Genomic DNA, 17,368 nt, shown 5'->3' on the forward strand with positions numbered 1-17,368 from the left:
AAATAACCCAGGTGTGGCCTTTTATTCATCACTGTCCCCAGGGCCTCAGGCAGTGCCTGGAAAACCGTGGTGCCCATTAAACACTTGTTACAGGAGGTCTGCAGAGTCAGCGCCTTACTAGGAGTATCAGGATCAGGACTGGAAGGAAGAGCCTTCGCTTTTCCGTCTCTGGGACTGCAGGTGGTCTTGTAAAGATGAGCCCCACCCTTTAGAACAGGGGTCAAAACTTCTTAAAAGACCGGTAGTGAGTCTTTCAATCCATTCTCCTATGAAGTATGGTGGTTCCATAGGTATTACGTAAGCGAACGGGCCTGGCTGTGTTACAGTAACACGTGATAAAAACAGCGGCTGCCGTGCACTGAACTGGCTGAGCCCTGCTCTGGAACAACCGTTATAAGCAGTTATGTTCCCTCGTTTCTTTCTGAAGCTGACCCCCTCCCTGAGCCCCTTACACAGCGGGGCCGGATGAAGGCCAGAGATGAATACCTGTGACCAGCCTTGGTGTCTCTTCAGTTTGGTTCCTCTTGAACACTAAGGGCCTAATGGGAAAACATGTGATAATAGAGGGCAAGTGTTTTTCCAGGGAAAATCTTTTTATTTTTATTTTTCAAAGACCTTACTGGATGTGAGAAAAGATGTTCAGACATAGTTGCTGTTCCTCGGGAATTTTTTGTTTAAATAGAAATAAACGGACCTGGCTTGGGTAGCTCAGAGAGGACTGAACCCCTGCCGGCGAGCCAGTAGGTTGCCAGTTCAGTTCCCAGTCAGGGCACATGTCTGGATTTTGGGCCAGGTCCCCAGGTTGGGGGCACACAAGAGGCAACCAACTGACATATGGTGCATGGTCGTTGCACATCACTGTTTCTCTCCCTCTCTTTCTCTCCCTGTCCCTCTCTCTAAAAATAAATAAAATTTATTTAAAAAGATAGATAAACACACAAAATAAAGGGAGAAGATGACTAAGGAGAAGCACATCTTCAATCCAAGATACTGGAGACTGAGTTTTACCTTCTGAACCAAGTAGACACTTGTCGCCCGCTGTGCAGCCACTTGATCCAGCTCGGAGCCCTCAGGAACAAAGTAACTGACGTCGGCGATATGCACTCCCACCTCGTAGATGTTGCCTGTAAAGGCACAAGAAGGTCCATCAGCCTGGTCTGGAGACAACAGCCCTTCCCCCCTCCCTCCCACTCTTCCCACGAACGCATGTCACTCTCAGAGGCCACAAGTGGCCCTTTGCAGCCTCGTGGGGCGCTCCCCCTACCCCCATGACTTCACTGTTGCTACCTGGTGAGATTTTTATCCCCAGCAAACAACATTAGCCTTCTTCACAAATGGTTCCCATTTCCAAAGGCTTCTTGTCCTTGAGGAAACATCAGCAGACTTGCAAAGGAAGACTCATGTTGGATGATGAATGAAACCTTTCAGGTCACTAGAGGCAAGTTAACCCCAAACCCCACAGACTCTGCCTCTGCAAGCTCCACTCATCCTGGCCTTCGGGCCACAGCCTTCATTCAGCCCCGCAAGTGGCCCTCCTGCCTTGAAGCAGTCCCCGCTGGTCCAGCTTTCCATACTGTTGCTGGCCACCTCCTTAGGCACAGATCTGGCGATGTCACTCCTTAGCCTGCTCAATTCACGTCCCCTCATGGTCTCCCCCGGTCCACCATGCCAGCCCGACGCCCTCACCATCCCTGTGCTCCGTATGCAGCTGTCGCGGCAAACCTCCTTCCCTCCCTACAACCTCATCCTGTTCACATGCTGGCTCGGCTCCTGCTCTTTCTTACCCTTGGGGTAATCTCAGCAGGATCTGTCTACCAAGCCCTTCTTACCTTATAGGGGGAAATGGGAAGAGAACCCCAGAACAAGAAGAGCCCCTCTGCCCTCTGTTTCCTCCGCCTGCGCTGGGAAAGCCCTGGATCTGCAACTGAAGATGCTCGCCTCGGCTTTTCCTTCACAGGTCTCATCACTGCCAGACATCACAGCACATCTGCACTGGGTTATTACTCCAATGTCTGTCCCTCTCCCTACAGTGTAAGCTCCAGAAAGGCAGGGCCTTTTGTGTCAAGTTCACTGTTGTTGGCCCGGTGCCTAGAAGAATGCCTGACACATACATAGTAGGCACTCAATAACACCTGTTGAGTGAACAAAGCAATAATTGGTTTGGCTGTTGCCTTTTCCCTTCTGGCCAAAGACCCTGCTTGCTCCGCCTGGTGGAACGGCCCTGTCCTCTGCCAGCAGAGCTGGTTTTCAACAGGCCCTGCCTTCCCTGTCAGCCCCACCAGAGATGGGCAGATGATGCGGGCCAAGGGAACTGCACCGAAAGCTGGGCTGGGGGCCAGTGAGGTCTACTCTTGAACTGAAATGTTCGATCTACTCTTGAACAACTAAATCATCTATCGAATATGTATATTTAATTATATACACACAAAGATGTATGAAAATGCACAAAATGGAGAGAACATAAAAAAGCACATGTGAAGTAAGTGTGTGATTCGAAGAGAGCATCGCGGGCAGAAAGAAGCACAATGACAACATGAGCACAAGGCGCACCTGATGAAATTTAGGTACACACTGTACCCCGCCCCTGTCCGTAGTGACTGGCCGAGGCATAGGCACGGGACTCAAGTGGGTCTATTCCGAGCCTGTTTTCAGGGATTGGTATGGACTTTGAGGAGAGGCGCGTAGTCTCAGGGCCCCAGAGACAGTAAGGAGCACTGTAAGTCATGGAACTGCCACGGAAACGTCTCTGCCCCGGAATCACGCCGATACAGGAAACAATAGGTCTAAGGGACAGAAGGGAAGTCACAATGACCTCACTGAAACCTCGGGACCTGGCTGCCTTGCAACTAGCCTACCTGTGCACTTGGCCATTCATGAGTCCACCAATCCCTTTAAGTTACTCGGACCTGCTGAAAGAAACCTGACACCCGAGTTGACTCAGAAGAGTTTGCTAACACAACACCACTCATTCCTCTCATTACCAGGATAATTAGCGCAAAGGTATCACACACTTAATCTGCAAATCTTATAGCTACTTTATCATCCTCCTATTCCTTCTTTACTGGGGGATGAGTCTTCCCTCAGTTTTTAAAGTAGGAAAACGTCTAAACATGGGGGAGTTACAATAAGGGGGTCTGGGGAGGAAAAGATCGAAGATTTCCCATTCTGCATGTGTCTCCCACTCCGAGCCCACCTCCGACAGGGCACTCCCCGGTTTTGCCGCCCAGCCTGTACCATTAGTACGTTACAGGAAAACTGAGTCCATCTAACAGATCCTGGCTGCTCTGGGACAACATGAGAGATCTGGCCCCCTTCCCCAGGAAAAGGGGAGAAGGCCTGTCTGGAAAGCCAGGAGGAAGCAGTGTGGCTCAGAGTTCAGCTGCCTTGCTCCGCTCCAAGAGCCCCGCCGCGGTGCTGCTCGAGGTGCTGCCCGGTGCTGCTCGAGGTGCTGCCCGCAGTGCTGCCGGGTCAGGGAGCGGAGGGCCCTGCCCTGCGGTGCTCGAGGAACTTGCCCCAGGGGAGTGCGGCCAGGAGTCTCAGACGGCTCAGCTTCCAGGTCTGACATTACAAGTATTGAAAACCAACACTCGAAGAAGGTAAAATAAAGTATCTTCTTTTGAAGTCAGAATGATAATATATTGGCCTAACAGGTAAATATTGACTAAAGGAAAAGAGAGAGGATTATTACATCATGATATGAACCATAACTTTAAATTCAGTCTGTGTGTTGTTACTACACATGAACTTTCTGTCCTCAGTCAAAATTGACAAACTGACAAAGGGTTCATTACAGGAGATAAAACATGAAGGAAGCCAATCAAAACATATTTGAGAGGCTTAAATTTCACAAAGAATTCCCAGCAGAGCCTCTAAAACCAGCAAAGAGAAGCTCTCTTATTCTCTCCTTTGGACCTTTTTTATGGAAACCCTAAGTAAATATTTTATTACATATATTTACATAATGTGAACTTGCAGAACTCTTGAGGTAGTTGTACTGTAGTTTTTCTTCTATGAAAGAGAAAATATAAATCTGAAGGGTTATAATTTGATGTTCTAAAAAATACTGTGACCCATATAAAAACATTAAAATTTTTTTCACTACATTAAAACATCTTTACGTCCGGGGCTAAGGTGAGTCCTGTGAGTCCTGAAGAGCTGTGGACACAGAGGGAGGGGGAACCCCAAGGCCGGCCGGTCGGGCTACCCGAGCACAGGCCCCGCAGCCCTCGGGGGGCACAAACGCTCCTCTGAAGGAATGTGATGGGACATCAGAAGGGCTGCATCTAATTAAAACACTAACAGAACCCAAAGCAGGGGCTCAAGAACCATCTTCCACGCCAGCCCCTCAGCCAATTTGGTCACTCCCAGCAGGGTCCCCGTACGACTCCTGAGCCTCAGCAGGGGAGGAGCTCCTGTTTCGAAGCCCCTGCTCTACTGCTGATGAGCTGTGGTGTCAGGAAAGCACCTCCGCACCCAGGCCCACAGCACAGATACAGGGCCCTGGTTGATTTCAGCACGGCCCTCGGTAAGAGGTGGTCCCTCTGTTAAAGGAGTGCCCAGTCCAGGGGGATTGGCAGATGCACCAATGTGGTGACAATATGATGCTGCTAGCGCTCTGAAACAGGAAGGTTACAGTCTCTCTGCATGGGAGCAAGCTGGGCTGAATTTGTGTTTACTTCCATGAGAACGCGTGAAATGTTTAATACTCTCTAACTGTGTTAAGTGCGATGTGGATGGTGGTGACCACAAAAATGGAAGTGCGGACAGCAGCAGTGACCATTTACTGAATGCCTCCTTTGCGCCAGCCCCCGCCCCCCACACACACCCACGTGGCTCTGGCAATAGCCATGTAAACTGCAGTTCACAGATGAACCACCTGAGGCTCAGAGAGGCTCCAAGTCACTTGTCCAGGTTTACCTGGCTGGTAAGTAATAAACCCAGGAGTCAGAACCAGGTGGGGTTCAGAGCCTTTGCTCCTTTTATTACCAACCCTCACCCCTGCCACTGTCACCTTAACTCTAGGACATGCCACAACCCCATTTTTTCGTCTCAGTGGGCCACAGCTAGAAACGCCTCCCTGCCTCTTATGACTCAACAAACGCCACAATGGCACCATGCAACCAGAAGTTCCACGAGGGACCTTCCCCAGCCTCTTCCACGGCCACATACCCAACTCTGCAGAGCCTCTGTTGGTTCCCGCTGCCGATCTCCTTGGCCACTGGTAGCAGGGCCTGATTCCAGAGCAACCACTAAGCCATCACCTCTAGTTCTATTCAATTATGAGTCCTCGAGATTCACCAACCCCTTCCTAAATTTCTAGCTTATGGTTATCTTTAGCTGGTGGCAGGGTGACTGTCCTAATAGAGGTGAGAATATCAGGCTTCCCCTACTTTGCCAGGAGTGAGACGAGGGCCTTCCAGACCTGGGTCACCTGATTCCCCACTGCTGAGACTGGGCAGATGACAGAGGCTCTTCTTGACCCCACAGGACACTCCTTTTGGCCCAGATTATAGGGGAATGATGCTGGTAGTTATTGTTCATCAGTGGACAATAACTGCACTTGTCTAGGTCACTAATGGCCTTTGTGTCACGAAATTCACACCTTTTGGGGCCCAACTTGGCCTGACTCCATAGGGTGTCTGAGACCTGGTGCCATCTCCCTGGTTGAAACCCCTATCTTTGGCTACGGACCCTGCTCGGGGTGTCCAACTCTGCGGCTGCCTCTCCTCAGGCTCCTCATCCCCTCCTTGTCCCATGTTGACAAGCCTCCAGGTCCAGCCCCAGGCTGCCTTCTCTTCCAACTCTGCTGCCCCCCTGGACTGCCTCACCCACTCCCAGGAGTCCCAGCTTCATTCCTGTGAGGCAGCCTCCTCCCGCTGTGCCACCAGCGCAGACACCGCAGAGCTCCAGCCGACGCGCACACCGGTCTACTAGGAACGGCCCCGCAGCCGTCCCACGGGCACCTCACACTCATACCTCCAGAAAGCCCCACACCCAGCAGAGCCTTTCTCCTCCTGGGTTCTCTGTTCAGGAAGTGGAACTGCCTCCACTAACTGACCATTGCCTGAACCTGGAAGAAACTGGACCTGCGTCTGCCTGCATCCCTCAAGCACTCCGAACTCTACCTCCTGCCACCTCCTGAGTCCACCCATCTCTCCTCTGCCCACCGTCCCCACCCTGGCCAGGGCCGCCACCAACTCGCCGAAGGAAGATCTAACAACCTTCTCATGGCTCTTCCCGCCATTTCGCAAGCCCATTCTCCACACTGAAGACAGTACTCTTTCCAAAATGCCAATCTCCCTGCCACCCCACAGCGTAAGCCTGCAGTCCTCCCCATACCTGGTCTTCTCAGAGGGTGTCCAACCTATTCTTGCATCCCTCAGTGAATAACCTTGAACTCACTGCTTCCCAGCGGAGTCTGCCTGGTCCTCAGAGAGCAACGACAATAAAACGTTTCCCCCTTTAAAGCCAAAATACGTCTTCCCAGAATTCCCACTTGTTGGTGCAGTTCAGCCTCATGGAGCTGCCCAGAACAAGCCCCTCTCCTCAGAGGACAGCTGTGTGGTGAAGAGAAACGAGGGAGGGGGCAAACCTCTGCCAGCAGGGTGGGGCGCTACTTCGGGGGAAGCACCAGCCCTGAATGTTCAGACAGGCAGCACGTGGCCCCTGGACCTCCTCTCCTTCAGGCTCAGTGCCCACATGGCGTATGGCGTGGCTCTGAGTCACCTCGTAATCCTCAATGTCTCCTTCAAACCTGTCACCAGTGACCGCCTTCATCCACTCCACTAGCCATTCAGCAGATACTCTGTGAGCCCTACTATGTGGCAGGCGGTTTTCTAGGCACAAGGGACATACAAGCCAGCAGGACCGACAAGGTCCCTTCCCTTATGGGGCTCACACTCTAGTGGGGAGAGAAAGACAGTGAGCAACCAAGTGAGTGACAAGATGACTCAAGACAGTAAAAGAAGGACTGTAAGGAAATTAAAATAGGGGCGGTAGTGAGAAGACCGGGGTCCACCTCAGGTTCCGTTCAGGCAGGTTTCTCTGAGGAAAGACGGAGATGTCTGCCTGAAAGGAGCCTGTCACGTGCTGGCATGAGGGAGGGCATCCCTGGCAGGAGGAGGCCAGACCAAAGGGCTGAAGGTGGTGGCAAGCCTGGTGCCCCCAAGAAAGGGAAAGAAGGGGAGAACTGGAAGCCAGGAGGCCACTGAGAGGCACCCTGCTGGGGCAGGGTGCAGCATTTAGATTCCTTTCCAGTGTGATGGCGACCCGCTGGAGAGTTTGAAGCAGCCAAGTGACATGAACTGCATATGCCACGTTCACCTTCTCACGCCGCCGCCTTCTGCACTCGGCATACCGTGGTTCCGCTAATGGAGTCTAAGGCCCGGCCGAACTGAAACAGTGAGCTGGAGAGGACCACGACCTCTTAGCAATGGCACCGTGGGGCAAACGAAGGAACACGGTCCTGCGGGGAAGGAGTGCACTTGGTGAATGGAGGCAGACGATGCAAAGAGGCGAAGCCTGGCAGACACACTGACAGGCCCAGTGGATGCTGGATGTGCGTCCCGCAGGCTGGTCTCCCTCCCGACCCTGTGCTGGTCCTCGCAACAACACAAGCCTCCGAGAGCCAGCAAACTACTCAGGAAGCTCAGAAGGGGCGATCTGGTGGCGAGAACGGAGAGAAAAGGACTTCGTGCTGTCCCAACATCCCCATCAGTGACGGCCTCGCTGAGGGCGGCACACCCAGCCTGGACGTGGGCCCTGGCCTTAGTCTGGTCCCACTGAATTTGAGAGACAGACTCACAGCTGAGAAATGACTGGGCTTGGATCCCCTGGGGGCCGCACAACAAACCCCACCTTTTCGCTGAGCAAATTCCCTGACTTGGATGGAAACACCGAGTGGGCTGCGCTGTGAGAGGGACAACCCAGACTCCGACGTCTCCCGGCGCTGCACGGTGCTTGGTTATGCGGTCACACGTGAAGCTGACACGGGTACAGAAAGCCATGGCAGGACCCCCCAGCCAGGCCAGGGTGGTGGTTTGAGGATGTTTCACAAACTTAAAAGGAGTCAGAGCAAAAAACCCCCTCTGGGACAAATGAATCTGAATGCGAAGCAAGGTGCCCATATACGAGGAGGGGGCTGTTTGAGTTTCTCGGGTTCTTCTGAAAGCCAGGATTTGAGGAGCCTGTGGGTTGTCCTTTTCACATTTCCTTTCTGCCATCCAGCAAAGGGCTGATGAGGGCCTTGAGCTGTGAACTCCTTACCTAGTGAGCTCACCTTCTGGAACTACGTAAGCAGCTTAGAGAACCCCTTTCCTTCATTGTTACAGAAGGCTCTATCAATCTGCAAGTACTCAACGGAATCACCCACACAGCGATTTTTGTCATGTCCAATCTAACTCCCAGAATCTAAGTTCAAATTTATATGAGCGGCACGGAAGAGGAACACCCAGGCAGTCAGTTCCACTTCCCCCTCCAGATGACTCGAGCACTGGCCTCCTTCACTAGCAGGGAAGAGTAAGGGGCTGCACACTGAGGCTGGCACACCCAGCATCGTCGGAGGGCTTCTGGGCCTTTCAGAAGGGACTGGGGAAAGCCCAGGTCACCCAGCCAGGCCGCAGACAGAGGGCTGAGCACAGGCTTAGGAGGAAGAGGGTAGGCATTTGGTCCTTTCTCATTTCCAAAGGAGAGTGAAGTCAGAGGGGCCAAGAAGGATCCTTAAAAAGTAGTTACAAAGTTAGCAGATGCAAGTAATAAGGGCTGGGAGGCCGGGGGTGGGTGTGAAGGGCAGGGGGCGGGGGGGCTGGCCATGGTTTTAGGGTTCCCAGGGCTGGGTGATGGGAACAGTGGGTTTTATTATACTAGTCTGTCTACTTTTATGCATGTTCAAAATTCCCTATCCAAAAGTTAAGAGAAAGAAAGTTTGCAGGGGCTAAATGAAGCCAAGGAAAGAAATGTTTAAAAAGGTAAAATCCAGTTCAGTAAAACTAGCTACATGTATTAAAAGAAAGACAAGGCAACAGAGGCAGGAGAGGGTTACTGCTTAAGGAGANAATCAATAAAATATATTTAAAAAAAAAAAATAAAAATAAAAAAAAAATAAAATAAAAAGGTAAAATCCAGTTCAGTAAAACTAGCTACATGTATTAAAAGAAAGACAAGGCAACAGAGGCAGGAGAGGGTTACTGCTTAAGGAGAACAGAGTGCAAATGTCCCCAGTGATGATGCCTGGACGCTGAGGACACGGGGACTGTGCCTTTCTGCACTATACACACTTGCAATGTTTCCAGCTCTCGAAGGCCGGAAAGGCAAGAACGATAAAAAGTATAAAATAAAAAATGCAAACCTGGCCTGAAAATGTCTGAGCGGCAGGATTATGAATTTTTCTTTCCGCTTATATGTAAGTTCTAAATTTTCTATCATAAGTGGGTTGTTTTATAGTTTTTTTAAAATAAAAACACACCAACAAAATGTTGTGCACCCCCCCCCCCCCGCCAGCCGCCCCTCTACCCGACCCCCCACCACAGCACAGAAAGTCCAGTCTGGGCCGGAGGTGGGGGGAGCGGGCAGTAGCTCGCCAGCAACGTTCCTGGTGGAGAGCAGCTGCTAAATAAACCCTTTGCAGGCAAGTTCTCTCAGGGCGGCTCAGTGAATGAAGTGGCAGGAACCCGGCACGCCCCTTCTGAAGAGGAAACAGCTTCATGCCAGAAACGCGACTCCAGTTTGTGGCAGCCTGTGGCTTTTGTCATCGCTGTGCAGGTTAAGTGTGTGTGGTTAGCATGAGAAACAAGTTCTTTTCCATGCCTGTGGGGCAGAAGCAAGGCTTGTATGATCCCGGGAGACCAGTTTCTTAAAGATGCAGGCTGAAAAACTGAATTTCAGACTATTTCCACACTTATTTGTGGATTTTTTCTATTTTCATTTTTTAAAGGATTTGATTTATTCTTTTAGAGAGGGGTAGGGAGGGAGAAAGAGGAGAGAAACACTGATATGTGGTTGCCTCTCAGATGCCCCCAACTGGGGACCTGGCCTGAAACTCAGGCACGTACCCCGACTGGGAATCGAACCAGTGACGCTTTGGTTCTCAGCTGGCACTCAATCCACTGAACCACACCAGCCAGGGCAATTTTTTCTATTTTTAAAAAACCTTCCTCTATTAACAAAACATAATTACAAGTCTATAAATAGTCAAATTGAAACAATATATATATATAATTTTCAACAAGTTTTGAGGAAATAAACACCTGTGTGTATTTAGATACTGATAATTATTATCGACAACTGCTTAGTCCAATTAAAGCAAATTCAAACTCATCTTGAATTCTGAGGCAAAAGCTTTTAAAAGGTTTATATCCTGGTGAAAAATTCCTTATTAATTTTTCTTATTCTGGAGAAGCCTTTGTGGGTTCCTCCTACTTTTTCACCATACCCAATTAGCTCTTTTTAGACCTAGTCAATCTCATTAATTAATCTCCTTGCATGAAGAAGCAACTTTTCCTGACTCTCCAAGGCTTCCCAAGGGTAAAAATAAAATGATAGTCATAATGTATGCACGCTTACGACATGAATCTGCCACACTGGCTGTCTTACAACAACAGCATACTGGCTGATTTTTAATCTACTTAAAAATTTATTTATTTTTCGTTTTTTCCATTACAATTTATCCCCCCTATACCCTCTTCCACCTCCACCCACCCTCTCCCCACCTTGGCTGTGTGCTTTTTAGGGCGTTTTGTATTCATTCAATCCCTCCCTTGCTAAAAGATTATCACTCTACAGGTGAGAGGCTGGAATCAGGAGAGACTGGATCCCTTGCATCCAAGTCTGGCTCCTGAGACTAATCTCTTAACCACCACATTATGGGATCCGCTCCTTAGTGTCAGGTACTTGACTAACTTGTAATTGCTGCTTCCTCAACAACTGCAGGCTACCAATGGAACACTGAAAAAAGGTCATACATTTACCTTGCAGAACACCTATTTTAAGACAACTAAGTAGAACACAGTATGATTTTCAACATGAGCAAAAGTGACTTCTTTATGAGGACAATAAACATTTGCTAAAAAAGAAAACCTTGTCACGCATTCCTGTAACCTAAGGTTACTTTCTATTTTTGAACTATCCATATATTGACTACAGCTGTAACTCAGCTTTCCAGTTTTTCAATAAACTCAGTTTTCATATAAAGTATTATCAATTGCCAAACTTTCTAGGTCACTGAATACCAACCCTTTAATACTTCCGGATGAAAATCCTCTATAAATGTATTATGTACTTCCTTTTCTTAACAGCAGAATGCAATTCAATATCAATAACTCAGGGTCACCGATACGAACATTTCTTTTGGATCCTGTGATAGGAGTCGATGAGGCACAGCAGGGCAAAGTCGTCCAATGCTCGGGACACACTCTCGTATTTACTTGTTACTGTCACTAGAAGGGAGTGAAGACTTTTCGGATGCAGAACCTCCTGGCTAATTATAACAACAATTATCACTAATTTGACCTGGCACATGAAAGCTACTCACATATTTCTTGATTAAATGAATCATCTTCACAAAAGTTCTGTGGGGTAGATACTATTAATATCCATACTTTACAGACGAAGACACTTGGCTCAGAGAACTGAGAGAGCTGTTTCCCCCAATGTCACACGGAGGAGGTGGCAGAGTCAGGATTAGAACTCGGCTGGACCCCAGCACCAGCGCTGTGAACTCGCATCCCACGGGGCCATGCGGTGCGGCCGTTCCCTAAGGGGCTGGGATCATTCCGCGGTCAGCAGCATCCCTCAGCTTTTTGTTCCACGGCAGCTTTATTTCTATTTCGTTCACATACCACACGATTCACTCATTTAAAGTGTACAGTTCAATGGTTGTTTTGTGTACACCGAGTTGTGCAACCATCACCACAATCCCCTTTAGAGGATTTCAACACCCCTAAGAGAACCCCGTCTGTTTTCAGCCGCCTTCCCAGCCCTAGGCAAACACTCATCTACCTCCTGTCTCTACAAATGTGCCTCTTCAGGCTACTTCATGGAAAAGGGATCAGACACGGCGTGCCTGCTCTCGGTTGCACCACGCTTCCCAGCTTCACCCACGCTGCAGCGGGCGCCAGCACCCCACTTGTTTAGCGGTTGAACAATACTCACTGTGTGGCTATTCTACGACTATTAAACTGTTTTTCACCAGCTGATAGACATTTGGGTTCTTTCCACTTTTTCCATGCTCCTTCACTTTTTAAAATAAACTTTTTATTGAGGCATAAAATGCAAAAAGTATACAAATCTTAAGCACACAGCTCAGTGAATTTTTACAACATGAATACACTTAGGTAAACACCCCCCAGTTCAAGAAACAGAACATAATCAGAAATCCAGAAGTTTCTCTCATGTCTTCCACTCAGTCTTTACACCTGTCGAAGAGAACTGCTTTTTCTGACATCTGTGCCGCTTGTCTGTGCACGGCACACAAACAGGCTCACACAGCATGTAGTGTGTGTCTGTGTGCGCACTCAGCTCCTTTTGCTAAATGTGTTTTTGAGCCTCATCCATGTTGTGTTTTGAATTTACTGTGTATAATGGCTGCACAGTATTCCATTGTAAGAATATTAGACAATGTATCATTTTATGATGACAGTGGTCTGTTTTTAGCTTCTTGCTATTATGAATAACGTTGCCATGAACATTCTTGTACACACACACTCCTTCCTGTAGGGTATGTAGCTGAAGGTGGGTTGTGGAGTAGGAATCTCTTCAGCTCCATCAGGCACCGTACAGCGGTTTTCCATAATGGCTGCACCAACCTGCACTCATTCCTACGCAGGGGCGAGAGTTCTAATTGCTGCACATGCGCACCAACTTTTGATACTGTCAGCTTTAAAAAAATGAGCTACTTGGGTGGGAACATAGCAGTATCTCCTTGCAGTGTGAATTTCCACTTTCCCCGTGGACTAACGATACTGAGCACTTCCACATGGTGTTGAGCACTGGCTGTCTTCTCTCAGGAAGTGCCTGTTCAACTCGACACACTCTCAATAGAATGGACGCCCTTTGATGGATATGTTGCAAATATCTTCTCCTACTCTGTGACTCGCCTTTTCATTCTAATTCATCATTCTCTTCCTTTAAGGTTAGTGCTTTTTTGTGTCCTGCTTAACAAATCTTTGCCTATCCTAAAGTCATGAGGTTACTCTTCTGTTATTATCTTCCAGAAGTGTTAACATTTTACCTTTTCACACTTAGATCTGTGAGCCACATGGCACTGACTTGTATATATGGTATGAAGTAGGAGCCAAAGTTCATGTTTTTCCACATGGATAGTCACCTGACCCCATACCATTTACTGACAAAACCGCCTTTTCCTCACTACGCTGCAGTGATACCTTTGTCGAAAACCCGGCGATCACAGATGAGTGGGTCCGCCTCTGCAGTCTCTCTATTCCGTGTCCACCTGGACTTCGGAACAGCAACTGAACACATTATTTCAGCATAACCACGTCAATTTTAATCTTTCATTTTTATATTAATTTTCATTGAGCACTTAATTTTTATCTGGCACAGTTCTAAGTGCCAGGGATCATTTCATTTACTCTTCCCAGCAATTTTAAATGGGACTATTGTCCCCACTGTACAAATGGGAAATGTGAGGCAGGGCGAGGTTAATTTTTTCCTCTGAAATGCAGACTGTGCCTCTTCTCACTTTGTCGTCACACTCCACTTTTATGGAAAAGCACCAGTAGCAGCACATGCAACTTTTGGCAGCTTCTGCTAACATCTTTACAGCTAGGTTGTGTTTTGCAACAATAGGCATAAATGGAGCTTTGTTCCTTTAGCTTTTCATGTACTCAAAGTATTTTGGAACTGGAAGACATTTGAGAAGCTGTCTCGTCCAAATACCCATATAGCCGAGGAAAGGGAATTTCAGAGAAACCACAGACATGTCCAAACTTACATGATGCAGGAGAGGTGGAGAGGAGGCGAGAGCCCAGCTCCCCTGCTCCCGCCCCAGCGCTCCTCCTGGTACACCGCAGCTGCCTCTCATCATGCAATGAGTGCGCTGGACCACTGAGCCTTCTTCACCGGCTTCCAGGTTTACCTTGGTGCCAGATACTTGAGGATGCCTGACTGGTAGGTGCCAGATTATCTTGGCTTTAATGAGGAAGGAAACTGGAACCAATCAGCAGAGCTGGAAGCAGATGAACAGGCCATAGTCCAAATTTGGTTTAACAAGGTGCACTGAGACATCCATGAAAAAAGAGAATTTCCGAAGCCCAGACCCCACAGAATCAGGCTAGAAGATTCAAATGGAACATAGGAATAAGACTTAGAGGGGTGGAGCTGTCTCTCCACTTAATCTTTCCACTTAGATTCTGTGTCCTCAGAACAGGAACTCATTGGCAAGCCTCCCAGAAGCCCACTTCCATGCCAGAGGACTCGCATGACTGTTCAGTTACTTGGATTTTTCGAGTCAAGGTACAATTCAGTAAAAAATGATCATACTACAAGGACAGCTGAAACTGCTCACTCACCCATGCCCCAGATGAATGGAGAAGTACTTCCTTGTGAGCTGACCACAATACAGAATTTCCATTTCTCCTCCCAGGTGGAGGAGAAATCCTTACAAAAGTAAGGTCTGTCTGAGATCAAGTGCTTTGGTTGCCTTGCATTTGCCTGAGGTCAGAATGCCCTCTGACATAAGAAACTGCAAGAGGAAAAATAAGCGTTTCAAAGCTGGGATTACAGATGACTTCACACAGAAGAGGAGAGGAGAAGGACTAGCATTGGAAGAACCAGGCATCATGAAGCTGTCAGACACAAACCCCAGGAATGGACCTAGCCTGATGTGGAATTTTTCTTTTCCAAAAATCTATAGAACATTAATCAAGGGTTTGTTTTTCCCCTAGAAAGCAAGGAACAGAGTTTAAGCATAGTTTCTTTCAGTTAAATTAAATGTTGCACATAGATCTTATTTTTAAAGGACACATGGCATGTTTCCAACATCTAAGCGATTAACCCTCCAAATTAAGTTGCCTCTCACAGTACGGTGCTCACTGTTTACGAAGGGCATCCCATGGGACTGGGCATTTCAGGGTCCAGGTGGATGAAGGAGGCGAGCCAGGGGACCCTCTCTCTGCAGTGCTTGAAGTAGGACTCCCATCAAAGAGCCTATTTCCTACCCAATGACCGAAGTGACAAGAGGTTAGGATTCTGATGCCTATTTTCTAGTTTTCTAGGCATCAGGGGTGCCTAGAAATATTCCTTGTCAACAGAGGACATGTGACTGCATGGAGTGGAAGGTGGGACTCAGCCAGTGAGAAGGACACGGTAACATAACCCTGTGTGCAGCCAGATGTGGCGCAGAGCACAACGGAACGCCACGCGGTCTGGAAGTCATCTCACTGTGCGTGCAGCAGAAGCAGCAGAACCGCTCTCCTACTAGATGCAGAGCCAACACCTTCAGCTCCATTGCGTGCAGCAATCCCCCTGCCACCGCAGGGCACTGGCTGACACAGAACATGGGCGTGTTCTTCCCTAAAGGGCCCGGGCCTCCCAGGGTCAGTCTTCCTGGGAAGAGGCAAGTCCTCAGGTGGGAAATACAGGAGGTAGGCCCCAGGCCTCCTTCTAGAATCTCTTAGGTCAGGACTTTTGAAGGGCAGATGTTGAGATGTGCCTGGGTGATGCCAGCACAGTGTGGGGACAAGTCTAAACCTAGGTGGGCCTGGTTTACATTTAATCTTTGTGTCTTCATTTAGTTATATTTTTATATTTAATCTCAGTGTCTTCATGTTTTAGGTGTGCCATTAAAAATTTTAAAAAGCATATAGCTAGATTTACTGATCAAGTCCTTGGTTTTTAACTATAGAGTTAAATTTAACATATTTGTTTATTTGGGGGTAACTTAATATGTGCTTTTTATTTGTCCTACTTTTCCCCCCTCTTTTAAAAAAACATTTAATTGATTATGCTATATAGTTGTCTCAATTTCCCCCCTTTGCTCCCTCCACCCAGCACCCTCACATTCCCTCCAGCAATCACTCCCCCTTAGTTCATGTCCATGGGTCATGCATGTAAGTTCTTTGTCTTCTCCATTTCTTTTTTTTTTTTTTAAAGATTTTATTTATTTATATTCAGAGGGGAAGGGAAGGAGAGAAATATCAATGTATGGTTGCCTCTCATGAGTCCCCTGCTGGGAACTGGCCCGCAACCCAGGCATGTGCCCTGACTGGGAATCGAACCGCGATCGTGTGGTTCGCAGGCCCGCGCTCAATCCACTGAGCTACGCCAGCCAGGGCTGTCTTCTCCATTTCTGATACTGTTCTTAACAACTCGACTGTTCAGTACCTACCAATCTAAACTTCTTAATCCCTGCATTTTTCCTCTCATTCTTCCCCTACCCTACCTTCTCCCAACTGATAACCCTCCAAATGATCCTGTTTGTTTTGCTAGTTTGCTTTTTAGATTCAATTGTTGACAGTTGTGAATTTATTGCCATTTTAATGTTCACAGTTTTGACTTTCTTTTTCTTATATAAGTCCCTTTAACATTTCATGTAATAATAGCTTGGTGATGATGAACTCCTTTAGCTTTTCCTTGTCTGGGAAGCACTTTATCTGCCCTTCCATTCTAAATGATAGCTTTGCTGGATCAAGAGCTAAGTAATCTAGGCCATAGCTCCTTTGAATACTTCTTGCCAGTCCCTTCTAGCCTGCAAAGTTTCTTCTGAGTACTCAGCTGACAGTCTGATGGGAACTCCTTTGTAGGTAACTCTCTGCTTTTCTCTTGCTGCTTTTAAGATCTTCTCTTTATCTTTAATCTTTGGCATTTTAATTATGATGTGTCTTGGTGTGTTCCTTTTTGTGTCCATCTTGTTTGGGATTCTCTGTGCTTCCTGGACTTGTATGTCTATTTCCTTCACCAAATTAGGGAAGTTTTCTTTCATTATTGTTTTAAATAAGTTTTCAATTTCTTCCTCTTCCTCTTCTCCTTCCAGCACCTCTATGATTCATATGTGGGTACATTTGAAATTGTCCCAGATGATCCTATCCTTGTTTTTTTTCTTCTTCTTGCTTTTCTGATTGAATGTTTTTTCCCCTTATGATCCGAATCATTGATTTGATTCTCAGCTTCATTCACTCCACTGTTGATTCCCCATAAGTTTTTCTTTACTTCACTTGGTGTAACCTTCATTTCTGCCTAGATCTTATTTATGCTGTTGAAGTACCCAATGACTTCCTTGAGCATCCTAATAACCAGTGTTTTGAACTCTGCATCTGACAGATTGCTTCTCTCCATTTTCTTTAATTCTTTTTCTGGAGTTTTGTTCTGTTCTTTCATTTGGGCCATATTTCTTTGCCTCCTCGTTTTGGCAGCC

The 17,368-nt window shown here is 47.7% G+C and overlaps 1 protein-coding gene across 4 annotated transcripts in view; it reads right to left on the reverse strand.

Annotated features, from left to right (window-relative positions):
* Positions 1 to 17,368, reverse strand: part of DIS3L2 (DIS3 like 3'-5' exoribonuclease 2) — a 279,723-nt gene that overhangs the window by 94,905 nt on the left and 167,450 nt on the right. For all 4 annotated transcript variants that reach the window (XM_037063524.1, XM_037063522.1, XM_037063521.1 and 1 more), the window contains exon 11: positions 1,009 to 1,124. In XM_037063524.1, the coding sequence (XP_036919419.1) occupies positions 1,009 to 1,124 (116 nt within the window). The remainder of the gene's footprint in view (positions 1 to 1,008; positions 1,125 to 17,368) is intronic.

The sequence above is a fragment of the Sturnira hondurensis genome, unplaced genomic scaffold (genome assembly GCF_014824575.4).
Source record: "Sturnira hondurensis isolate 20B ecotype Veracruz unplaced genomic scaffold, ASM1482457v3 Scaffold0014615, whole genome shotgun sequence".
Classification (NCBI taxonomy): Eukaryota; Metazoa; Chordata; class Mammalia; order Chiroptera; family Phyllostomidae; genus Sturnira; species Sturnira hondurensis.